Source organism: Diceros bicornis, chromosome 9 (assembly GCF_020826845.1).
Source record: "Diceros bicornis minor isolate mBicDic1 chromosome 9, mDicBic1.mat.cur, whole genome shotgun sequence".
Classification (NCBI taxonomy): Eukaryota; Metazoa; Chordata; class Mammalia; order Perissodactyla; family Rhinocerotidae; genus Diceros; species Diceros bicornis.
Genome location: NC_080748.1, coordinates 85,171,036 through 85,196,551, shown reverse-complemented (window position 1 = coordinate 85,196,551; position 25,516 = coordinate 85,171,036). Strand labels below are relative to the sequence as shown.

General features: G+C 48.8%; 1 protein-coding gene across 6 annotated transcripts in view; it reads right to left on the bottom strand.

The window, feature by feature from the left end:
• ARHGEF7 (Rho guanine nucleotide exchange factor 7) overlaps positions 1–2,048 on the bottom strand; it is a 148,028-nt gene extending 145,980 nt beyond the window's left edge. For 2 of the 6 annotated variants that reach the window (XM_058548502.1, XM_058548498.1), the window contains exon 1: positions 1,842–2,048. In XM_058548502.1, the coding sequence (XP_058404485.1) occupies positions 1,842–2,006 (165 nt within the window). In that variant the 5' untranslated portion in view covers positions 2,007–2,048. The remainder of the gene's footprint in view (positions 1–1,841) is intronic. The other 4 variants (XM_058548499.1, XM_058548494.1, XM_058548496.1 and 1 more) reach the window with 3 other exon arrangements.
• Positions 2,049–25,516: the final 23,468 nt, after the last annotated feature.

Genomic DNA, 25,516 nt, shown 5'->3' with positions numbered 1-25,516 from the left:
ACTTTGCTGTTAAACTTGCACTGTGATTGTGTCCGTCTAAAGCAGACCAGCGGGGCCTGGGGGGACTAACGAGACGGTCACAATGTAAAAATCTCCAACTGACCAGCTTTCAGAATATGCTGGGTTGTTTCAATTTGGCTTCCTCAAGCTAAACATTTTATTCATTCCTCTCTATGTTGTTTTAGAGATGAAAGGAATGCTACAGTTTTCTAAGAAAATCTTTCTAGAATGCAAAAGAAAATGATTTTTGAAGTCTGCCAATCAATATGAATGCAGTTAATATACCAAGTAACGTATGCACTGAGAGCAACATGTTTTTATCCAGACGGCACATGAAGTTTCTTAAAGCTTCCCTCTTGGAAATGGACGAGTATTTTATATAAGCCTATTTTGGTAAACTTAGCATGCATTTTCAACGCTTTTCAGCATCTGTCTTTTATTATCAGAGGATACCTGATATCCAGATGACAACAAAGTATTTTGAGTACCTTGAAAGTCAGATCCTGCTCCTTATTCCTGTCCTAAATCATAATTTTATTGTGACATCAGGTTCATTTACACCAACAATTTTATTTCCTGGACAGGCAGGCAGCTATTCACTCTAAAATGCAGATTCTATTCTCATAAATATGTTTCACGTAAGGAAAATACTTAAAACTAGTATGCATGTAAAATTCATATTAAATAGAATCTTTTCTGACCTTTAAAATGTAGCTCCAGAACATGCACAAACTTATGAATAAGATTAAACATTTTACTTTTTCAAGTCACCTAATTAGCATTATTAGCAAATTGTTATTGTGCGTAGGGGTCAAGACAACTCCATTTAAAAAATGAAATAGTTTTTCCTAATTAGTGTACTTCAATTTCTCCATTTAACACCTTGTAAGTAATTGTTGATCTTAAGATTATGTATTGGCAAAAAAAAAAAATGGGACAAGATTGCAGTGTTTTTGACATACAGGCATACACCGTTTTTAAAAGCGTTCCGTCCCCTGCACTGCTTCGTCAGCCGTGGAGAGGAACGCAAACTTTAGTCACTCACGGAGATGCGGGTCAAGGTTCACACTCCAGCCCCGGAAACTGCCCGTCATGAAGAAGAGGAGCAGAGTCTGTAGGACTAGGGGTTCCGCTCAAATTCAGGTATGAACCTGAAAATGAAATCTAGGATTTTAAGCCAGCCTTGAAGAATGCCAGGGCTTTCCAACCCCGTGTCTGCCATCCTCTGGCGCGCAGACGGGAAGAATTCTTTCGTGGAGAGGGCGGAAAATCGTTTCACAACCCAGCCCTCAGCTATCGATGAATGCAGCTTTAAAAAATGCATAGCAATTGGTCAATTAAACAGAGGGTGAAACTCTCATACAATACCAGCAACAAAAGCTGTTCAAACAAAGCCCTCGGACGAGCTGTGCGCAGTGCTGGAGCACGGTTTTCTGCTGGGGTCACCGAGAGGGACGACTCCACCTTCGGGCGGGGCAGAGCAGAGCGCTCCCCTTCCCTCCGGACCTCCCGGGGGGCGCTCCTCTTGAACGCGGCCCCGGCCCCCTCCCCAGCCGGCACCGCACACAATGGCGCCCCGAGCTCCCGCCACCGGGTTCTCGCGCCGCTGGCGCGCCCCCCGCGCGGCCCGCGCTCCCGGGTCCGCGCACAAAGGAGGCGCGTGGGCTCCTCGGCGCCCCGCGCTCCCCGGCCCGCGCAGCCACCAGGTGCGAGCGCCAGCAACCCCGCGCCCGCGCGTCTCCGCGCGCCCCGGGCCTCCCCCCGCCAGGGCTCCCGCTGCCCTGGGCCTGTCCGCCGTGCGGGCCTGTCCGCCGTGGGGGCTCGGGGCGGGGGGCACTCACTTTCTCGATGGTCCCGGGCAGCAGGCGCTCCAGCAGCCTGCAGAGGACCACCCCATCCTTCAGAGACGCCTGCAGGAAGCCCTCCGGGTCCGAGATGGTTTTCTTGGGCGACTCCAGCACCCCCAAGGTAATGAGCCACGTAACGGTCTGCTCGGCGGAATTCATAGCGGCGGCGCGCCCGGCCTCCCCGCGCCGCGAGCCGGTCTCGGCGCCGTTCACCTCGGAGCGGCCGCGGCCAGGCCCGCTGCGCCCCCCGCCCCCTCCTCCTGCTCGCCCATGGAGAGGCCGGCGACGGCGATTGGCTCGGGCGGCGCCGCGGTCCGGCCGGCTCGCGCTCCCTCGCGTGCGTCCTGGCCGACTGTCAAGTGCCTTTTCATTACATGCACATGAACCTGCGGCGGCCGCCCGGCGCCGCCCCCGCCGCCGCCTCCCGGCTCCCAGCCGCTGCCGCCGATGACATCACTGCCAGGAGAAGAAAAGACGCCGCGCTGAGCGGCCCCGCGCCGGGCCCCCCGGCCGCCAGCACCCCCGCGCTCGGGCGGCCGCCGTGCGCCCCCGCCGTGCGCCCTCCACACCCGGGCCCCGCGCCATGCGCCCCCGCCGTGCGCGCGCCCCCACCTGCGAGGCCGGCTGTGGGCCCCCGCCCCAAGGGCCCGGTGACCTCCAGAAGGCGACAGCCCGCGGGCCGGGGAGGGCTGGCCGGGCCTCCCAACCCGCGGGGCGCGTGCGCTCTTAACCGTTTGCGCCCCGCGGAGCCCACGCGCAGCCCCCTCCGGAGGCGAGAGCCCGGCCAGGCTCCTTTCGCTGTCCTCTCCCTTCCGCTGTCCTCTCCCCTCTCGGAGGACTCGGAACCCTTTATTTATAGTCTCAATTCATGAATGTTTAAATTATTAAATGCTTCCCAGAATGCTCTTTTTATTTTTGCCAGTTTCATTTCAAGAGGTTGGGGGGTTGCTGAAAACGAGATGTTTGCTTCTCTCCCCCTACCTTGCAAGCCAATAATTACAGAACACAAATGATAATTAAATCTGTAACCAGATGGGTCTAATTCAGGGAAGAATTGATTTTCTGGGCGCTGCTGCGATCCTTGGGGATATGGAGGCCCCAGAGCGCGGTGCGGCCGGTGTCATGCGTGCCCCCTGCTGGGAGGCCTGTGACCTCAGCGGCAGGGACGCGGCTGGCCCCTCTCCAGGACCAGAAACCTTGGAGCGACTCTGTTTTAAGTTGCTGGTGACGTTTCTAACACTATGGGAGGAAGGTCAAGAAAAGAGCAGAGGCTGACCTGGGTCTGTGCAGATGATAGGGAAACAAGGACTGAGAACAGCTCAGTCCAAACAGGCCGTTTGGCCAGATCCCACTTGGACAAGAGATGCTCTGTTGCAGACAAGGCTTTGAAGGCACTCGGGCCAAACCTGAAGAACTCAGCCCTCCAACTGTCACTTAAGGAACTTGCTTCTTCAAACAACGAATGACATTGACACATGTAAAGGCTAACGAAGGAGAAGAGCCTCTTCTTGAAAGAAGCAGGTGTGAAGGTGTCCATGTATTTCCATTTACTCCATCCACAGTCCAGGAGTGCCTTCCCCACTTGCTTGCTAGGACTGCCCATGGCAGCTTCAGACGGTATTAACGGTCACCTACAGAGAGCTTACTGTGTGCCAGACACATATAGCAACCCAGTTAGTGACAAAGGCTAGAAAGACTTTTAAAAACAGAGGCTTAACTCTCCTCTTCCTCTGCCTTCTTCCGGAGTACTTCCATTGCAATCGTTATTGCATTTATTTCCAGCTTGGAGTTAGCGTTAAATTTTCTTTCCAAATGCAAACACAAAGTAATTCAAAGAGCAGTATGAATTCTGGATTTTGAGGGCCCCCTACTCGGTGGTCACAGCCGCCACTTCCTGAGCTCCCTGTGTCTCTGCCCAGTGCTCCCCCGCCACCCCCCCCCCACATTATGTCACACCATCGTTACTACAGCCTTGTGGAGTTTCTCTCATTGTCCCCATTTTACTGGTCACACATCCAACGAGTGGTGGAGATGGCCTCAAACCTGGGCTCTGAGCCTCCAGGACCCACACACCGCACATGTTTTCTAGACCACTTCCCTACACGACTTTTAGGAAACGGCAATTAACAGCTCCATCAAATTTTGTGCCGAAAGACTCTATCAGTGGAAGGGTGTTGACCTGAGTAGTTCTCCACTCTTGAGAGATGCCTGTTTACTCTTAGTACTGCTCATTTGGAGACGTAATTTAGAGTACAGTCATTTCAGATTCCATTACGTTAGATCTGGTGCTTGTAATCTGGTAAACAAGGGTAAGATTCAACTTGACTCAATCAAATGGTGGTACAGAAAGGCAACTCTGGGGCGTGGCCTTAGGTCACCAGTGAACCTGGCGCCAATTACTGTCAGAAGGGAGACCCACGGGCCACCTGCCAGAACTGGTCTCAGAAGTCCCTGGGCGTTTAAATGCTTCAGAGCTATTAGTGGCATTCTTTTACCTCGGATGTAGATTAATTTCAGAAAAGTTTATTTGTAAGGGATTCTAGAAAGTAACGTTGTTCAAAACTAGGTGTTTTTTGGTGTTTAACTGAGCTGTTTTAGCATCCAAGGTGGGCATTTGGTTACACTTAACATTTTTCCAAGTTCCTATTACAGAGGACGTGTGCTACAGAGGAGAACTCGTTGTTCTGTTGGTTGGAGCCAGTTAGGATTGTTGTTGGCGGAAGACTTGGGCCCTGCCTGTGGATGCCCTTTGACCCACCTCTGAAGAGCATGTGCCCTTCAGTTCCCTGACATCTCACGAGAGGACCTCAGCTTCACGCCCAGCTCGGCTGCCTGGTAATGCCTGAGAGCCACCTCCCAGTCGTCATTGCGGTGCACCCACAAACGGCCACAAACCAGTAGTCACCCAAAGCTCAGCCGAACTGTGCTGACTCTATTTGTCAGCTTATTGGTGCTTGGGGATGGTGTTACAAAAACGTTGAAATCTACCCCAACCTGAAGCCAGGCAGGCAGATGGCTATTTACCTAGCAGTGCGTAGCAATCTCTCCCTGTAGAATTGCTTTTATTGACTGGACTATGATCTAGATTGAAAAATGCTGTAAGAAGCAGTTCTATGAAGCTCATTGTATCTACTGTGTGTTATCAAAGACACTCATTTTATCAGGGTCCTATTTATTTGGCATAAATATGGTCAACTGCTAAAAATTAAAGATGCAGGGCAGGAAAAAAATAGTTAATAAACATGTATGGCTGAAAAATTACTCAAGATCGGAAGACACTTTACCAATATAGTATATTATGAAACATAATGTCACTGAGACACTTACCCTAGTTTAGGTTCCCCCAGAAGCAGATCCTGAGCCAACAACTTGGGTGCAAGTAGTTTATTCTGGAAGCCATCCCGGGAAGGATAAACGAAGAAAGGGAGAAAGTGAACGGGGAGGAGGGAAAAAAGTGAATCAAAGATGTGTAAGTGCGCCCCATTCCCCCAGAGACCAGGGGGAGAAGGGGCTCTGTTCCCCCAGGGAGCCTGGAGAAGCAAAGAGGAACAGGTCTCAGTGTCTTCTAACCGGAGGACCAACAGGCTAAGAGTTATCCCCTGACTCCCGTCTCCTGTGGTTGAGGGTCTCCTCCAGGGGCAATGACCTCTAATTCAGCAGAGCCTAAAGTCGAGAGAGCAGGAGATCCCCCACGTGGACCCCTGGGAGAGATGGTAAGGGGGCCAATGCTCTTTCTCCCCGTTGCTGCCTGGATGCTGCCTTGTAGCTACCAGGGGAACGACACCATATAACAGCCACTGGTTCAACGTATATGCTGTCTTGAAGGACAGTCCCTAACCCTGCGGGAAGTCACCCCCTCCCTGGCCTCTGCATGTATCCATCCAGTGAGAGGAATCGCCTCTCCCTCCAGGACTGCAGGACTTGGGTGTGATCGACTTGCCGCCAAGTGGCTGGTGTTACCACATCAGCGGGCAGAATCATTCTCTGCTGTGGGTAGCGAAGTCGGTAGCTGTAGCTCCTGCTCCCCTCCATCTCTTGGACACCTCCATCCCTGCCATCAGGACTGTGCTGTCCATGGCCTGTTGTGCAGGGCACTGGAGTGGCAGGCAAAGCCTAGGCTGGCTGCCCTCGGCTACAGACACCATCTCTGCGCCTGGTTGCTGAGCGCCTCTGCCTCAGTGATGCTCTCTGGGGATGGACATGGGGCTCAAGACCCACAGGCCTGTGTCTGCGCCCACAGGTCCCTCCACAGACCCCTCCCCACCTCCTTGCCACCACTCGTCCCACCTTGCCCCTTCCGGGCACCCAGACGAGGAGCCAGCCACCCACCCTGTCCAAGCGTCTGAGCGCAAAGGAGATGACCATGAAAGGCTCAAAGCTCTGCCAGCAGTCCTCACCGCGGTCCTTTATCCCGCCCCAGAGTTGGGCTGTCATGTGGCAGCAGTCCGTTTTCGGTTCATACTAAATTATCAACCAGACCCATTCGTAAAGCAGGCCCGTTCTCTCTCTACCAGCTGGTCATAGTAAACGTTCCGCGATGTCGCAGGTGTGAGCTGAGGAATGTTGGGAGTCCAGCCAGCGGGGGCAGGGGACTTGGAGGACTGGGTCATTTGTGTCAGTAGCTTACTGTGCCTCGGGACCTGCTCATGCCACGTCCCAAATGCACCTATCCCTGTGGGCTGGATGGCTGCTATGCTAGCTCCACCTGGTCACTTGGCGCCCCTCCCGGCCACTGCCTGTCAGAACGTCCTCTTAGTGACGTTGATGCCCCTCGTCGGGGCATTCTAGCTGCTTTAGAGAAAGGAGTGTCTCCAGGTCTCCAGCTGGTGTCCATTCCAACCCTCCCACCTCCCTTCCTCCCCACTCTGCCCAGGCTGCCCAGCCTGAGGAGCTATCCCTGCACAGACTAAGGGCCGGCTCTGCGCACCAAGATGTTAATCCTGAGATGGGAGCACCATCACATCCCAGACCCTCCCATCCAGCCGTACGTGCGCCCCTCCCACCCTCGTCCAGCAAACCCATTCTTGAACACAGAGGGGGATTCTGATGAACAAGCCGTTCCTCCTCTGGCTGCTCTGGGACTGCCCCCGCCGGGTCTGCGGAACTTGGCCGGTTGCTGGTCCAGAGGCAGTGAGGGGAGACGGGGCACAGCATGAGGAGCCCTTGAGCATCGTGTCTTTTAGCCCAGCACAGCCTGTCGTGGTCCCCAGGCCATGGAAAGCTGTGCTTCTCTAGCTAATCTGTCAGGGAATCAGAAATCCCAGTTTCTCGAAACCTCCACCCAGTGCCCCCTTCCAGGTCTCAGGGACTCTCTCCCCGCAGCCCAGCCCTGGACTCAGCCTGGGCAGAGGCCTGCCTGGGTGCCGGGCTCAGCTGCCCTGCAGACCAGCCACGTTGACAACCAACTCTGGGCCCTCTTGCTTCAGGGGACGGAGGTCTCTCCCGTGCTGCCACAGAGGCCTCTGCCTCTCACAGGGCCTTCACCTGTCGGCTCCCTGGACCTTTCATTCTCTTTCTTCAAGGCTTCTAGGGCAGTTAAGAAAAGTCAGCCGATTCCCCAGTCCTTATCACTGCCCCTGCCCCCGTCTCCTTCGGACGCTAGAGTTACTTCATAAGCCGATGCTTCCCTTGCACCTGCTCTGTATTCCATGCAGCACAGGTGAGAGTTGTAATCATCGTGAGGTACAGAGTGGGGGTTGTTACCACTTCATGTAGCACCAGCAATAACATCTGTGACGGTTCATTTTATGTGTAAACTGGAGTGGGCCACGGGAGGCCCAGATATTTGGTCAACATTATTTTGGGTGTGTCTGTGAGGGTGTTTTTGGATGAGATTAACATTTGAATCAGTAGGCTGAGTAAAGCAGATTGTTCTCCTCAATGTGGGTGGGCCTCACCCAATCCGTAGAAGGCCTGAATAGAACAAAAATGCCAACCCTCCCCCAAGTAAGAGAGAATGCTTCAGCAGATGGCTTCAGACTGGAACAGTGGTCCCCTGGGTCTCCAGCCTGCAGGCCCACCCTGCAGATTGGACTCACCAGACTCCATAATCATGTGAGCCAATTCCTTATAATAAATCTCTTTATACCTAGCCTATTGGTTCTGTTTCTCTGGAGAACCCTGACCAATACGGCAGCCTATGACCAGGCAGTGTGGCTGGTGAGAGACGTGAGTCCAGATTCGCTTCCTGTGTGTCTGCTTCCCAAGGTCACTTCTGAAAGCTACTGCCTTGGGTTTGGGCTCCCAGAAAGCCAACTCCGAGACAGGGCTTGGGTGCAGGCAGCGTATTTGGGAGGTGAGCACAAGAAGCACAGAGGAGGAAGTGGAGGGGAGGGGAGAGAGGCTGAAAGTAGAGGCCATGTTAATGAGTGGGCTGCCGCTGTGGGAACCTGGGGTTGATCCCCCTGGGGCCCTGTATTAGTTTCTGTGATGGCCACAACAGAGCACCACCAACTGGGGGACTTCAAAACAACAGAAATTTATCTCTCAATTCTGGAGGCAGAAGTCCAGGATCCAGGTGTCAGCAGGTTAGTCCCTTCTGGGGGCTTTTAGGGGGACCTGGTCCCGGCCTCCCTGCCAGCTCCTGTGTGGCTGCCAGTCCTTGGTGTTCCTTCCTGGGCTTGTAGGTGCATCACTCCAGTCTCTGCCACTGTCCTCACAAGGCATTCTCTCCCTTTCAGTGTCAAAATCTCCCTCTTTTTATAAGGACCCCAGTCACTGGGTAAGGGCCCATCCTAATCCAGAATGCCATCATCTTAACTCAATTACATCTGCTAAGACCCTATTTCCGAATGAGGTCACAGCCACAGGTTCTAGGAGTTAGGACTTCAAGATATCTTTCTGAAGGACACAACTCAATCCGTGATAGGGCCCTCTGAGAAACCCTCAGGACCCTGCCTCAGAAGTACCCCACGAGAGAGGGGAGGCCAGCTGCCCGCCACTCGCATCAGAGCAGATGTGACACCTCAGGGTCTCTCCTTATGTGGTGCTCGGATCCGTCAGTGGTCCTGGGTGTCGTCCTGACCCATCCATTCTGAGTCTACCTGTCATCATCCATGCGTTTCAGCAGCTGTCAGTAATGCCTCACCACCTTCGACACCTCACTTGGAATTGCCACGGCCTAGGAGGTAGTCCCTCAGTTTCTCATCAGCTGAACTTCCGTAGCGAGGCTCTGTTCTTATCAACTATATGGACACCCTGGAACATAGTTCCTACTGCACAGGCAAGATGAACTCTCTCTTATTTTATTTACCAGTTTTCAGCATCATGAGTTGGTGCTCTTGCATCCTTGAAAGCAAACCAATAATTTCTTTTAAGTATCATTACGAATTTATGGATTTTGAAAATCATACTTGATGTCTCTGACAGCAGACTGTCTTCTGCCTGCATCCAGGAACCTTTGGCCAGCTCTGTTAGCTTTCGAGCAGGCTGACGCCTCAGATCTGTCATGGCCCTTCGTGGTGCCCTTCCCCATTTCCCAAGGTGAGCAATCAGTGCCTTTTTTCCTGAATACGTCCTTCGCTGTGTCCCATGCGTTTTATTAGAAAGTACTTTCTTTTTTCATTTGCTTCCAAGGAGATTTGTCATTTCCATGTTGATTTCCTCTTGATCAAATCTTTGTCTAGGGATTTGTTTCTTAATTACTAAGAAATTGAGAGTTTTGGCCAGTGATGGTGATTAGGCATTTGAGCCCACAAATCTCTGCTTTTCAAAATTTGCTAAGATTTTAAATGCTCCATGGACATATGGAAGGAGCACACACTCTGTTCGAGAGATTACCTACTTATATTTATTATGTAAGGTTTTGGTGCCTTTTTTTAAAAAGAACTTTTTCCTCCAAAATAGTTTCAGACTCACAATAGGTTACAGAAATAGTCCAGAGAGCGCTCGTGTAGCCTTCGCCAGGTCCCTTCACTAGTGCCATCTCTCGCGACGGCAGCGAGGACGCCGACGTCAGCACACTGTTGTCACTAAACTGCAGACGTTGCTTGGATTTCACCAGTTTTGCATGTCCTTTTTGTGCTGTTTCTGTCAGTTCCGTCGCTGTGCTGACTGTGTCACCACCACAGTCAGGCTACAGCACTGCCCGTCACCACTGCAGAGGCCCTGGTGCTCTCCCTGTGCCCGCTCACCCGGCCCCACAGAGCCTGCGGATCCCGTCTGTTAGGTATGTCCAATTCTCAAAAACATACATGGTAAAATCCAGTTTTCCCTAAATTTCAAATCATTTAAAAAATTAATATCTGATGTTCAATGCACAGGTTAATTGCAGACTTTTATCTTTTTCACAAATTATGCTTTAAATCAATTCATAATGTTCATCTTTCTCCTGATTTTTCCCTTTATCCTGAATTTCAGTGTGTCTGAATGGAAAATCATATTTTCCGTTCCTTTTTTCTTTTTACGTGTGTTTACCTTATAAGGCTTTGTCCATATCTTCCTTTTCAACCTGTCTTCATCACTGTGCTTTAAGTTAGATTGTGTAGGAGCACGAACTGTGGTTTATTTTTTATGCCTCTTTGACAGTGTCTGATATTTTTTATAGGAAAATAAGTCCATTCACATTTAGTGTGCTGACTGATACACTTAATTTTGTTCCTTTTACTTTAAATAAATTGTGATTTATTTTACACTGTTGTTTTCTATTTTCCTTTTCTGTGTTTTTCAAATTGTCTTGTTTTGAAAGAAAACAAAGATTTGTTCAAATTGCTCTTTATTCAATTTTGTGTCTTTTTTTTTTTAATTTAAAAATTTCACATAATTTTACAGTTAATAAATGGTGGTTGGAGCTGACCTAGTGGTGGAGTGGTTAAGTTTGCATGCTCCGCTTTGGCAGCCCGGGGTTCACAGGTTCAGATCCTGGGGGAGGACTGTGCACCGCTTATCAAGCCATGCTGTGGCGGTGTCCCACATACAAAAAAATAGAGGAAGATGGGCACGGATGTTAGCTCAGCAACAATCTTCCTCAGCAAAAAGAGGAAGATTGGCAACAGATGTTAGCTCAGGGCCAATCCTCCTCACCAAAAAGATAGATTAAATAAATAAATAAATGGTTATCTTTCCATTCTTGACCGATAGACCATATTCCTACTTTTAAAAGTGTGATGCCGTGATACACTATTTCCCCACCAATCTGCTCTCTTTTCTCCCTGCCCTGCATCAGCCCTCCAGAGAGACCATTGCAAGGCTTTGCCTTCTCCCCTTTCTTTGCCCTAAATTCCTGTATTTTGCAATCAGTTATTTTAGTTTTAAACTATTGTTAGCATTTTATTTGTAGAACAAACCTTCTTTTCCAGGAGTCTTTATTTAGCACTTACATCACACACTCCTGGGCGCGTGTGTGTGTCTATATATCATTGCTCACCACCATTGCTGCTTCTTCACTCTTTCGTGCATCCGAAGGTTTGTGTGCTGTTGGTGGCGTGTCTCAGATATTTACCTCTGATGGGACACGTGGGTGATGAACTGTTTTGTTTCATCCGTGTTTTTTTTGTCACCCCGACCAGTGAGTGGTATCTCAGCTGGGTGGAGAATGACGGGGATGCAGCCCTCTTTCCTCAGCAGGGGTGGGGTGTTCTGTTGTCTGATAGCTTCTAGTGTGGCAGACAGAGAGTCCTGTGCTAGTTCGATCCTTTCATGCTTTGTAGGTAGCTTGTTCTTTTGGTCTAGAAACTCGTAGGATTTTCTGTTTATTGTTAGAGATTAGCTCTTTCATCAGGCTGTCAGGATCTGTGTACATGTGCACATGTGTTTATCATCCTGGAACTTGACGAGCCTTTTCAGACTCCTGGACACCATCTCTCCTCAGCTGAGGGAAGTCTTCTTCAGTTACTTGTATTTCATACCCTCTCCTCCATCTCTCCTTTTTTTAACATCCTGGAACTTCTATTATTTTCCCGTTAATTCTTCTTTATGTATTTTCAATGTAGCTTCTTTTTTTCCCTTGTGATTTCTGTCTCAATATTTTTACTCCGTGCTTTGAGGTATCTTATATTCTAGTCCAGTAATCTGGATGTTCTCCTCTAACTCAGCAATTAGATTTTTCTTTTAGCTGCAAGAAGTCGTTTTTGTATTGCACTTAAAACTCCATAAGTGCATTTTTACCTTTTGGGGAAGAAAGTATACTCTCAGAGGAAAAGATACTCTGCTTCACAATTTACAGTATACTTTAAGGGGATTTACACTGGTTAAAATGATTGTTCCATTATTTTATGGCGCAAATGGAGAGGTGACAGGAGATGCAGGAATCTGGGGGACTGGCAGCCCTCCTCTCTTACTTCACAACCACTCTCGTAACGTCTGCCCTGTTCACCCCCCTCATTCCAACTCCCCATCGCCTCCTTTCTAGAACATGCCTGCCCGGCCTAATTCAAACTCGGTCGGTCCGTTCATGGCACTGGAGTTCTTGCCCCGTCCCCGATGGTTTTCTGTTAACTTCCCATCCCTTTTCTGTCTTCCCTCTCCTTTCCACTGGTCCCTTCCCTCCTCTGTGACAAATTCTCTGGTTCTCCAGCCCCTCACCCCCACGTCCCCCAACTCCCAACCTTTAAAAATCCCTCCACAACCCGACTTGTCTTCAAGTTGCTGTCCTGTAATCGCCTTCCCATCACTGACTCCCCCTCCCACATCACTCCTGCTCTGGGTGAATTCCGTCACTGGTCTGTGGAAACGAGCCTCTGAACGGGGAGCGAAGCTGCTGTGTGTGGAGCGCAGTTGTGACGACCTGGCTGGTATCAGAACCTCCCCGGGCTGACTGGGAAAGATTCTCACCCCTTCTTATTTCCAGAAGAGCACAAATAGGAAGTTCTGAGACAGGCTTTTCACACTGGTTCTTAACAGCCTTGGAGTTAAGAAGCCCTTGGAGAATCTGATGGAAGCCAAGAGAACTCTCCTCGGAGGCAGAGAATTTCAGAGGGCTCTTGGATTCCCTGGAGCGTGTCCAAGGGCCTCAGACGAAGACCGTGCAGGCTCGAGAGCACTGTGAGCAGAAGGCATATCCTAGGGCCGAGGAAACCTACTTGTAAAAAAGCCACAGGCATTTGAAGATTAAACTATTCCAGTAATTTTTGTTTGTGTAAATCCTAAGGATGACAGTAGACAAGGCTTGTTGGAAAACAAGACGTTTTACAAACCTCTTTTCTCCTCATTGAATTGACGTTGGGGATACAGACGAGCACGTTCTTAGCGCCCTTACCTGGATTTTATATAAAATCACGGAGGCAGGTAAGGACTCTGCTGATTGGCTGTAAAGCCTGAAATAAACATCGGCCTGAAAAGTGGGTGGTGCACCGATTTTTCTTTAAAAATACCCATTGATTTTTTTACCTATATTTCATGCAAAACTTTAAAGAAAAATTTCCATTGGAGAAGCGCTTTCTAAAAGAGAACAGACGTAGATGCCAACAAGTAAATATTTGGTGACATAGTTAGCTGCCTACCATGTTTTATACTGGGCCAGCAAAATCATCTTACATGAAAATGTTTTGCTTTATAAATGGCTTCATCCATTCGGGTGTAAAGTCTACTTCCAAAGGGAAACATTTTTCATTTCCTCCATTTTCTGTTCTTTTGACTTATTCCAGAAAAAAAGTACACCAAGTGAACTATGGGTTTGATTAATTGGAACCCAGTTTTTAGAAGCCACAAGTTATAGAAAATAGAGAAGTCCCTTAGGGAACAGGGCCTTTGTGCTTGTCCAAGTACTAAATTTCATTAAGATTCTGCCCGGACAGTGAGCAAATTAGCCTGCGGTGGAAAAGCCTCACTCCCCACAGAAGAATTTCTGATGGAGGTGGCTCCCTTAGCTCAAGGAAACAGAGTAGAGATGAAGGTGACAAAGTAAAATGTGGGTTCGAAGAAGAGCTGAGAAAATATGGCAAGAAGCACGAGCCCAGTAGAAAGTGATTAATGTGAAGGATTAAGAAAGAGGATGAAAAGAGAGACCCAGGCTGAGCAGAGGTGGTCCTAACACAGCGTGAGTGTGGGACGCCAGACATGCTCAGTGGACGGTAAAGATGACAGAGTAAAGTGTGAGGATAAGGAAATATGTCAAACGAAGAAAAACAATAGACATACGTGTGTTCACAGCAGCATTATCTATCCATGTGGGAAACTGGAAAATGTTCACGTCATTGGGAAAGAGCTTGGTGAGTTAGAGTAGTGACTTTATGGACCATTGTGAAGTCAGTGAGACGGTAAATATGACGAGAGTGGAATAGTATGTATAAAATAAAGCCAGAATTATGTATACAATGACATCACTAGACACCAGCAAGAGAGCAGACGGGCCATGACTGGGAGCCGAGAACAGTGAGGAGGTTGTGTCTTAGCTCTGTGCAGGTGCCGTCTTAGTCCTCCCCGAGGTGGGGAGACAGCGCGGGCATTTCCCACAGGGAGATGGAGAAGCTGTGGAACAGGCAAGTACAGAGCTGACTGCACAGTTCCCTGAGAAGGGATCCTGTCTGTTGTGGCGCTACAACCCACCCTTCTACACCCTGCTCGGTCGTGCTGGGACCGGGACCCTGCAAATCTGTTCTCCCTCATCCGCTGGTCCCTGGTGAGTCTGCCAGAGCGGGGCGCACACAGAAAGGGGCTGGAAGACGGGAGGAGGCCCCATTCTGCCAGGCCCGCCCTCAGCTTTCAATTCTGACAGCCCAACCTCCCTCTTGCTTCCCCAGCCCTGGTGGGCAGCTGCCTCCTCAGGATTGCCCTGTGCAACCTCAGTGCCCCGTGCAACCTCAGCAGTCCTCTGATACCTCACATTCACCAACAACTCGTTATGTGTTCAAACAGCCAGTATGGCTTCTGTCCTCCTTGTGGGACACTGGCTGACACAGGAATCTGAAGAGTGGAACATCCAGTCAAGCCAAGCGAGAGATGGCTTAGATGCAAAGAGCTGAGGAAAACTTCAAGTGAAATTAGGAGCCAAGAATACGTGGGGTGGAATAATCAGCCCACCAGACAAATCATTAAGCAAAAAGAAGAAACAAGAGAGCAGTTGTATTGATAAGGAGAAATGCCTAGGGACCCCACTTTCTAAAATAAGGTGCTAGGGGACACCCAGAAACAAAGGTTCTGCCAGGACCCCCTCGTCACCACATCCAGGCTAACAGAAGGAGCCTCATTTGGAAGGGGTGCCGAGCATCTTTCTCTTCCCGCCATAGAGAGGGAGGCGTGTGCTTCACCCAAGCAAGAGAGGGGACCTGGGGGGACCCACTCAGAGCTTCAGATGCTCCCTGAGTTGGTGGGGTGCAGCGACAGGTTCCTGAGCACCTGCGGCTGCCATGGGAACAGCTGGTGCCCTGAGTGTGGTGGGACGAGGAGCAGTTACATTTTCCCGGAGCTGCACGAGGACCCTGAATGCAGACTTGGGAACTTCTGAAAGGGTTACCTCCGAAGCGGACCTCTGGAGAGGTGAGGTGACACCAAAAGGAGGGTCTGGGGGGCCCCCTGATGCCCAGGGGTCATCGTGCACGGTTGTAGGAGGCACCGTGCAGACCAGAGAACTGTAGGTAGAGGTCCCCAGAGGGCCTCTTGGAAGGACCCACACAAGCACTGCCCCTCGGCAGAAGAGCCAATTCTACCCACAGGAGGGAACTTCCCCTGTCTCACCTCTCTCCCTTCCTCTGTCGTAAAGAGGAACCGGGGCAACCTGGTGATGGGGAGGGGGAGAGAAGTCCAGGCAGGAAGGAGCAAGAAGGCAAACACCCCACCCCCTCCAAGTCCAGGGCCAAGGCTGGGATTGGGCTGGGGAGGAGAGAAGTTTAAAACTGAACAAGAAATGGAAGGCTTAATGTTAGGATGGACTGGGATTTCTTTATACGGAGAAAATGTGATTTTTTGTTACTATCTGACCACGACCAGAAAAGCGCCAGCTTCCCCCCTCCATGTCCTCCAGCGCGTTCCTGTGTCCGGGACGCCCACAGAGAGAGAGGGGACAGAGCTGCTTGAAGGGCTGTGGGAAAAGGAAGAAAGGCACTGTCTGTTTTCATCCCCCTGAGGCCAGCTTATTGATAAACTGGAGACCCTTTTCTGTGAAAAAGAACGTTCTGACAACATGGGGATGTCAGCATGCAGCTAGAACATGGAACCGGAAACGACAAGTCGTCCTGGACTCCGGGACTGAGGGGAGGGCATGGCCGGGGACAGACCTCAGCCATCTTGGCAGCACGTGGGACAGTGATGGACACCCGGCTGTCAGAGCTTGCTGGCCGGGAGGGTTTTCACTCCCTGTGCTGAGGCAATGCTCTCTGGGGTCCCCTCACAGACCTCCCAAGAGGGGACACTTGTGCTTCCGAGACTTGAATGACTGGTCCCCACGACCGTTGTGTTTTTCTAACTTAGTTAATAAGTTGGCGTTCTGAGTCTCACCTATCGCAGGTTTGGTTCATCTGAAACCACTGACTCCTACGCACGGCCAGGCTCCACTTTCCGGGCCTGCAAAGTTTGGGTCCAGGCTTCAAACCATGTTTCTAGATGAGTTACCACCTTCTGGTGAGGCGGCTCTGCCCACCTTGGTCTGAAAACGTCCCACCTCCTCTCGTTTCTCCTCCGAGTGCGTTCAGCATGGACCTGGGTTTGTGAGTTGACTACACGTCAAACCATGTACTCGTGGCTGGGAGAGTGGTGAGGAAGGCACGGCCCTTTCCTCTGTCTGTGCTGGCCCCTCGCGGCTGTTTGCCAGTTAACCAGGGACTGCACGCCCTGCCCTGGGCACCACAGACTCTGTCGCCATGATCTCTGAAGGGCAACCTCTCCACTTTCACCCCCTAGGCTGGCGATTTTGGAGGGCAGGGTGGCTAGTGGAGATGAGGGCCTCAGGGAAAGCGGGGGGCTGCGGGGGGCATGTTTCAGCACCGACCCAGGCACAACAGAGCCTATCTTCAGTCATATCAGCGTCTCACTGTATTCCGTATGTCACGGTTACCGCAGCTTCTGAACAAGCTGATAGGATGGATCCAAGTATTGGATTGACCTGCTCGTCAGGTCAATGATTTGCTGTCATGTAGAAAAAACTCAAGCTATGTTGACAATTTCTATAACAAGGATATACTAAGCTTAAGACGTGTACACCATTTTTACGTAAGGAATTTATTTGTAACACAGGCGTCCAAAACCCAGACTCACAGAGTAAGACTTTAAATTCATTCTCACTGGTACATTAAAATTACTCTCCCTGTGCCTGCATATCTTACACCTTAATAATTTTTAATGTTCTCTCCTCAAGCTAATATTTACTATTACAAAACAGTAGAAGCACCCAACACAGATGCGGTTACAGCCATCCAGAGACTGAAAGCCGCGGGGGCAGCTATTCAGGAACAAATGAGACACTCATCTCCCAGACAATGGGCCAGGCAACCAAGATATTTGATACTTGCCCTGTCACACCCCCAAATACAACCACCAAACCTGTTATAAGCTGGGTTTAGAGCAGTGGTTGCCATATACTTTTACTCATGAAAAATATGATAGCCTGGCATACTTTTAATTTGACATCTAAAGGTTTTCATTATAAATTAAAATAGTTGCAAAGGACGTAATTTTCAGTGTTTCATAAACACTGATGTAAAAATTAACTCATACCACTCCTTTACTGGTATCCAGTGGAATCTATAGACCATACAAATTTCACACCTGTTATTATCCATTTAAAAATATACTGACGAGTTCTTCTTTAAAAGTCTGTAATTTTATATCTTATATTTTCCTTAAAATTGTATTTCTAACACACTGTCTCCACAGAATTTATCTTAATGTGATATACTTTTATATTTGAAGGACTTTTATTAATCACTCTAGCATACTTCTCTGCAGGCAAAATAAATATATATATGGAAATATATATATTTTAAATGTGATCATAAAGCTCTAGATGTCAAAAACATTCTAGATTGTTATCATTATAATTTTTATTAGTCCACAATTGATAAAAACAATGCAGCATACTAATTTTTATATCTGAGTATTAAATATAAAAAAATAATTCTGGAAATGATTGTTTTAATGAGATGGATGGGGCTATTTTACTTTTTCAATTAGTTCCCGTGTCCATGGATAACTATTTCCTATCACTAGCCTGAGACAAAGTTTGGCATTTGTGTTAAAGTTTTCTCCTTTACTAAGGAAATTCGACCTTGGGTTAACATCTCAGCTTTACAGAGAAAGCTCTGTAAAGCTGTCACCCTGTGTCGCCAGGTTACATTGCCTGTGATGAGTATGACCACTGCCCGGTGTCCTGCGTCTAGACTGGGAGGACTTGAATGGTGGGGACCACTTCTAACTAGGCGTGTCCCCGCCCTGTGGACTGTAAGACCTGCAATCCTGTGTGCTGCCTTGACATCTCTGAGCCTTGCAGGCCCCAAAGGCCTAACCACAATGTCCCCTCTCCTCACCCGATATGCCCCCCACACAGCAGGAAAGCCTCCCCACCTGGCTGGTTCCCCCATCAGCTGGAGCAGGACTCCACCTGGTCCTCAGCCCACTGGGCATTATTCAACAAGCCAGTCACATCCTCCTGTGGGGACCAGTGATCACCCCACCCTTTCGTTACAACAAAGCCACCTCCCACAGCCACGCTGGTTCATTCTTTTCCCGAGTGCAGCCCCGTGTGGCCCCAAGTGCTGTGTCCTGCCCTCCTCCCGGGCTGTGAGCACATGTGACTAATGAGCTGCTGTTGGTGTGTCCAGTGTTTAGGGCAGGGGCTCCTCTCCTCACCAACAGGTGACCAGAGCACCCTGGAAACCATTCCCCAGAGTTGGTATAAAGGTGGCAGTGCCTATTTAGGACCTGGGTTTTCAAGCCCGGGTTGCTCCTCATGCCTTCCTGTGTAAGACTCGTTTCCTCGAACAGAGACTGGCCCCCCAAGTGCTGCATGGACGCTGCAAAGACCCCTCCTGTAAGAGAAGTGCCCGACCCCGCTCGGGGGCACGATGTGTTCCTGCCACGTCCCTCTCTGCGTGGCCCTGCTGCTCTCAGGAGTCCATGTCTAGTTGAGCCCCAGGTGACCCCTGAGGGGGCGTCGCAAGCACCAGTGTCATCCCTTTTAAAATGTTATCAATATAAGTGCTGAGAAGCCTTGTCCACAAAAAGAAACAGCAGTGGAGGAGTTATGTGCCAAAAATAACTTATGTTAAGTGGACAAATTACTGGAAAGACTGAAACTAACAAAGCCCATTCAGGAAGAAATCATCTGAATAGCCATATGTATATTAAATAAATTGAATTTATAGTTAAAAACCTTCAAACAAAGAAAAGAAAGGCCCAGGTGACACAATTAGGATTCTTAATCCAGGAATGTAAACTGGTGCAGCCGCTGTGGAAGACAGCATGGTGGTGCCTAGAAACGTAGAATCAGCACAGGATCCAGCAATTCTGCTTCGGGATATATGCCCGAAAGAACTGAAAGCTCAGACATTTGCACACTCGTGTTCACAGCAGCACTATTAGCAATAGCCGAAAGGTGGGAGCAACCCAAGTGACCATCAACAGATGAATGGATGAACAAAATCCAGTGCATACATACAATGGGATTTGATTCAGCCTTAAAAAGGAAGGAAGTTCTGACATGTGCTACAACATGGAAACTTGAAGATATGCTTCTCAGTGAAATAAGCTAGACAGAAAAGGACAAATACTCTATGATTCCACTAATATGCGGGACCTAGAGTCATCAAATTCATAGAGACAGAAAGTAGAAGGGTGGGTGCCAGGGGTGGGAGGTTGGGGGATGGGGAGTTAGTGTTTAATGGGGATAGAGTTTCAGGTTGGGAAGATGAGGAAGTTTTGGGGATGGATGGTGGTGGTACTTACATTACAATGTGAATGAACTTAATGCCGCTGAACTGTACACCTAAAATGGTTAAAATGGTAAATTTTATGTTTCGTACATTTTACTACAACAAAAAAAGACTTCTTCATTACAACTAACTTTTTAAAAATACACAAAACTCTTATTTTGGTTCCAAAAAGCGTGCTCTATGTCTAATCAGCTCATTTCAGTAGAATCTGGTAGAACCTGGTCCTAGTAGATTGGATCTCTGTGGAGCCAGCAGCTCTGTCCTGTGGCCACAGATCACCTCCCAACATCAGAGCTGGGAATTCTGCAGACATGGCTGTGGCCACAAGACAGATGGAGACAAGCGCCTGAGGAGTGTGACTTATCCTGGAAAAGCACCTAAAGCCCCTGATGAGTCACTAGTGCCGTTGGGGTTATTCATGGGGTTCCACGTACCCAAGCCGGAAGGGTGGGGCAGAGGTAAATGAGAGGGCAGGAGCGGCCGCGCCTGAGAGGTGGTGGGCCTGTTCAGAAGACTGGGCAGATGTATTTGCCTCTTCTCAGAGAACATCTAGAATTCTCAAGGAAAGATGGTGTGCATTAGAATCTTCTGTCTCCCCAAGTTCAGAAGAGGCACTGTTCTCTGTATGAAAGCAGCGGGAATTGACGGTTCTGCTTGCTCTGGAAGTACCTCTACCCTGTCAGCGTGCGTGGAGTGGACTGGGCGTGAGCAGAACGTGCAGCTCCACATTGGTGTTTTCCTCCCTGCTCACACCTTCAGTGGAAAGGTCCTGAGAAAAGGCAAAACCAGTCCTGCTTGCTTTTACGCTATTAACCTTGGTGCTGTCTCCTTCCCAGCTCTTCATCACTTTCTGATCTCATTTTCAGACAGCACTGAAAAGATACTGGAGTTGGTAACACGCAGATCACCTCTGGACTGGTGGGATGTGATAGGAACGTTGCTGAGTTTTGAGAAGACGCCTCCTGGCTTCAGGGAAGAGCTGGTTCTGCCGAGGGAAGTTACACTCTACTCTCTCTGTCCGTCCCAACATTGACGCTCAGTTAGGACTTGGGGATTAATCACTGCAGCAATTTAATGTAATGTGGACTTAATATGTGTGAGAATAAAAATTTTATCCACAACGCCTTTCATTGATCAAGAAGAGACCTCCCTGACTCGAGAAATGTCTTAAGATTTCCATTAGAATACTCTGTGTGCTAAATACAGATTCTGAGTGCCTGTAAATTACACAGTTCTTACATCTTCCTTACTCTTTTCTGAGTATCTAGCTACAGTTATACTGTTTATAAAACTCCTGAAAAGCTATATATCAAGTATCATAATAATTTCACACAATAAAAAATAGGTTTATGGTATCGAATGTTGGTGAGGATGCAGAAAAACAGAAGCTCTCTTATGCAGCCAGTGGGGGTGTAAGTTGGTACAACCTTCCTGGAAACCTGTTTGGCAGTATCTCCCTAAAATTTAATATGTGCATACCCTATGACCCAGCAATTCTACTCCTAAATATGTGTCTACCAGAAATGACTAATGTGCACCAAAGACACATACAAGACCGTTCATAACAGCATACCCCATAGTAGCCCAGAAGTGCGAGCAGCCCAAATGCCCAGCAGCAGTATGGATAAACCAACGCGGCATATTCACACAGCGGACCGCTGCATTGCAGTGATGTGTGCTACACACTACACCACGTCACGTGGCTCCACTCAGAACGGGGACAAGCTCCTGAACACAATGCTGAGCAAGAGCGCAGACACATGATACAGTTCAATAATATGAAGTTTAAAAACAGCAAAACTAACCTATGATGAAACAAGTCAGAGCACCTACTCTGGGAGAATAATTCCTGCAAAATGGTTGAGGGAATCTTCTGCTAATACGCTACATCTTGCCCAGGGGATGCTCCACAGATGTGTTGCCTTTACAAAAACTTTTCCAGCTGCACATTTATGACTTGTGAACTTTTCGGTACAGTCCAGTTCCAAGGTTGACTTAAAAATCCATCTATATCCTTTAAAGTTTATTTGTAGACAGTTAGGAATTTGTTTTGAAACTAAAGAATACATAAGTGAAGTTAATGAGTGATAAAGATCCTATATGATTCAAGGATTTGGATCCTATAAGAGTCAAATATTCAATTAAATATTTGTTTTTAATAAATAAGCTGAAATTTGTGATCTTACAGTTTTTTTAAGACGTCCATGAGCAGAATAGTGAAAAAGCTGTTGTGTACCACCCCCTATTGGCCATCACCAGTAAGTGCAGAGTGGAATCAATAAGTGAAATTAGATCGATTGCTGGCTCTAACTCATCTTTGCTCGTAGGAGTTATAAACGGCATTACAGTTTAGTAGAAAAAGTGAAAAAGAGGTTGGAGTTGTAATAATTGTGTCTGGTAAGTGGACAGAACACCTTTGTGCCTCATTCCTCATTTAACCATCTGGGCACTCATGGGACCAAACCCCTCCATTCCCGCCTTGGAAGCACAGTGCCAAGTTACCCGAGAGGGAGGCAGCGAGGACGAGAGCCCAGGGCTGCATTCCATCGTATTCTGCAGTCCGCCTCTGCATTAGTCATGCTCGATGCAAAACAGATGCTCCCTGAAAGCGCACCCGTCTGAGTGCAACGGGGCCATTGGAGGGAATCCAGGGGTCCCTGGAATAAATATGCGTTCCCTCGCATCACAGCTTGTTAAAAGAACCTGAGGCAGGCTTGATGTTGTTTTTCCAACGTCTGGATTCTGGCTTTTCCTTCGTTGGTAACCATCTCAGCAGCTCCGGGGTCAGTAGTTAGCTCCAGCCCCTCCTAACCATTGGGACAGTGTAGAGACATAAGCTCGAGGATCCACACGAGGGCTGGACAACAGTGACAGCTTTAACACGATGAAATGGTCGGTCAATCCCTTCACCTAGACGGGTTGGCACTCTGGTTGAAAGCTACTCTTTGCTTTTCTCTCTGCAGCCCTCACTGCCCGATGTTCATGAAGGGGTGCAAAGGAACCATCGCAGGGCCCACTTCTGGAGCTTCTGGAGGAATCTGCCCATCCCGGGGCGCCCCCACTCTGCACCCCTGCCGGGTCCTCTTGGGAGGGCCGCCTCCCTTCCTAATTGGCTGCCAAATGCTCTCTGTCCAGGCTAGCCTTTGGGTTCCCTCAACGGTCCCTCGCTGTCCCTATTGAAATCTCCTGCTGATGTGAAAACAAGGTTGGGTTTGCCATCCCCCCAGGGTAATTTCTAATATGCAGCACAGAAAAAGAAACCTTGAACAAGACTGAATACTAGAGAGATGGACAGAAAGGGGAAAGGCAAACAGCTTATATGTTAAACTGAAGAACACGTTACATGTTTGTTTATTTTTATTTTTAAATTTTTATAACTGTGGTAAAATATACGTAATATAATATTTACCATCTTAACTGTTTTTAAGCGTACAGTTTTGTAGTGTTAAATGTATTCACATTGTTGTGCAACCAACAGAACTTTTTCATCTTGCACAGCTGAAACTCTGTCCCATTAGACACAACTCCGGGCCCCTCCCGTGGCCCCCAGCACCCACCACTCCAGGCCCGTCCCTATGAATCTGACGACCCTAGACCTCCTGTAAGTGGAGTCCTGCGGGAGTCGTCTTTTTGTGATGGGCTTATTGTTATACATTTATTTTTAACAAGAACGCCTTGAAGGAATTTTCAATAACTCCCCCTGTTTCTGGAAAACCAGTTTCATAAACTCCTCTCCTATTCCCTCTCCGCAATGTTTTTTCTCCTCCTCTCTGCTTAAACCCTTAATTCAACTACTTCTTCCTGTCTCTTGCTCTCAGTGCATTTTATTCTTCCGTTCCCATTTTTTCCTCTTTCTTCCTGTTTTCCACAGCACAGCCGGAAGGAAACTTTAGGGAAGGAACATGCAGCAGGTGACTGACTGAAGCTTGGCTGGCGGTGGAGGGAGGTACCTGCACCTTCCTGCTGTGATGCACCTACAGCTCCAGGAGGGCTCTCTCACCCCCAGGGGGCAGTCCTCTCTCGGGAGAAGGATGGGAGCTGCCTTGAAGAAAATGGAAAAGGCTCACTGACAAGACAAATGTGATCAGGTCCCAGGAGGCCCCCAGGGACTGCGAAGGAGGGGGGGGGGTCCTGGGTCAATACCTGGCCAGGTGGGAAGGGGAAGCTTCCAGAGGGTGGGCAAGAGTGGGCGCTGAGAGGGGCCAGAGGCCAGCTTGGTCCCAAGAGAGGGCCGGGTCTGTCCTGAGGGGAGACACCCACGGACACACGGTGGTGAGGTCAGCACCCACGAGCACGTGGGGCTGCACCAGGTGGCCAGGTTGGGCACCACAGTGACCAGACCGAGGGCAGAGAGCCAGAGTCTGGTGGGGTCTGGGGTCTGGAGAAGCTGTGCTCCTCAGGGTCATGCACAACCCAAGGGAAGGGTAAGGAGCCTCCCAGGATGTACGTTAGGGGCTGAATTGTGTCGCCCAAAAGGATACGTTCACACCCTGACCCTCAATACCTATGAACATGACCTTACTTGGAGAGAAGGTCTTTGCAGGTGTAATTGGTGAGGACGAGGTCACATTGGACTAGAGCAGACCCTGACCTAACATGACTGGGGTGGAAAGTGAGTCCAATTTCCCCATCTTCCATGTAGGTTGAGGTTTAAATTCGATTCCCAACAGAGAGAGAAAGCTAAAGACTTTTTAGAAACTCCTATTTTCAATAGCAAAGTAGAGAAGATACATAAAGAGCTTCAGATTCATCTTATACTTTGCGTTTCCTCCCTCATGTTTGTTTCTCTTTTATATAACCAAGTGATGACTGAATTGGCATTTTCTTGTGGACGACAGGTAGGATTTTCTATTTTATAGAGTCCACTCCTACATGAATGAAAGCAGGCGAAGTGGTGACTGAGCTGTTTCTCTCTTGTCTGTTTATTAAGTAACAATGTAGCCAATCCTTCCTGTGCACCTACTGCGCGCAGGCGCTGTGCAGAGAGCTGGGAACCCGATGGCGGCAGATGGACGTGGTCTGCATCCTCACAGAGCTCGTCTCTGCTCGCACCGTCCTGCACGTGCCCCCTCTCCTTCTCCGTGGTCTTTTCTTCTTTCCTATGTAAACTGAGCACTTTAAAAATTCATGATGTTACATCACATTTTATGTAATCTTAGGCAAGTTACTAGTTCTCCAGTTTTCAATTTATCATAATATAGGATTCAGCCTGATGCTGTCTGATTTTGATGGCATAATTGAGAGCATCTTGGAGATTTTCCCTCCTAAACATTAATTTCATATTTGATTTATAATGAAGTTGCATAAATATTTATAGATGATTGGAAAAGTATGTCTGTAATAAGTAAAGAGATAAAATGTGATGGTTTCCATTTTATGGAACAAGAAAGAAAGAAAGAAACTGTTAAACTTGCCATCTTTCCATTTAAAATTTGTGTTTACTCTTGGCAAGGCAGTAAGATGAAATGAAAGAACTCAGTCTTAGCCATGTGAGTTCAAAATGGGGTGAGTCATGGTCATGTAGACTACGTCCTAAAAATATGGGGTGACATCCCCACATGAAGACAGAGCGAGCCGGTAAACAGGGAAAATGGAATCCCAAGTGAAGTCATAGCTTCAGAATCCTTTCTCAACAAAGAGTTGAGAGAGAGCACCAAATGTTCTCCAATGACCTCATTTAACCCAGGGTCCTTCGGGAACTCGCTGAGGAATCCTAAAACATGAATGAGAGGGTAGTGAGCCAAGACGTGGGCGCGAGGGCAGCAGCTGTGACAACTGCGGCTTAGGAAAAGACAATCCGCCTCCCCACTGTGATGGTGCGTGCCACCAAGGCCCCGGTAGATGCTTCCATTGCATGTGACCCCACTGAGC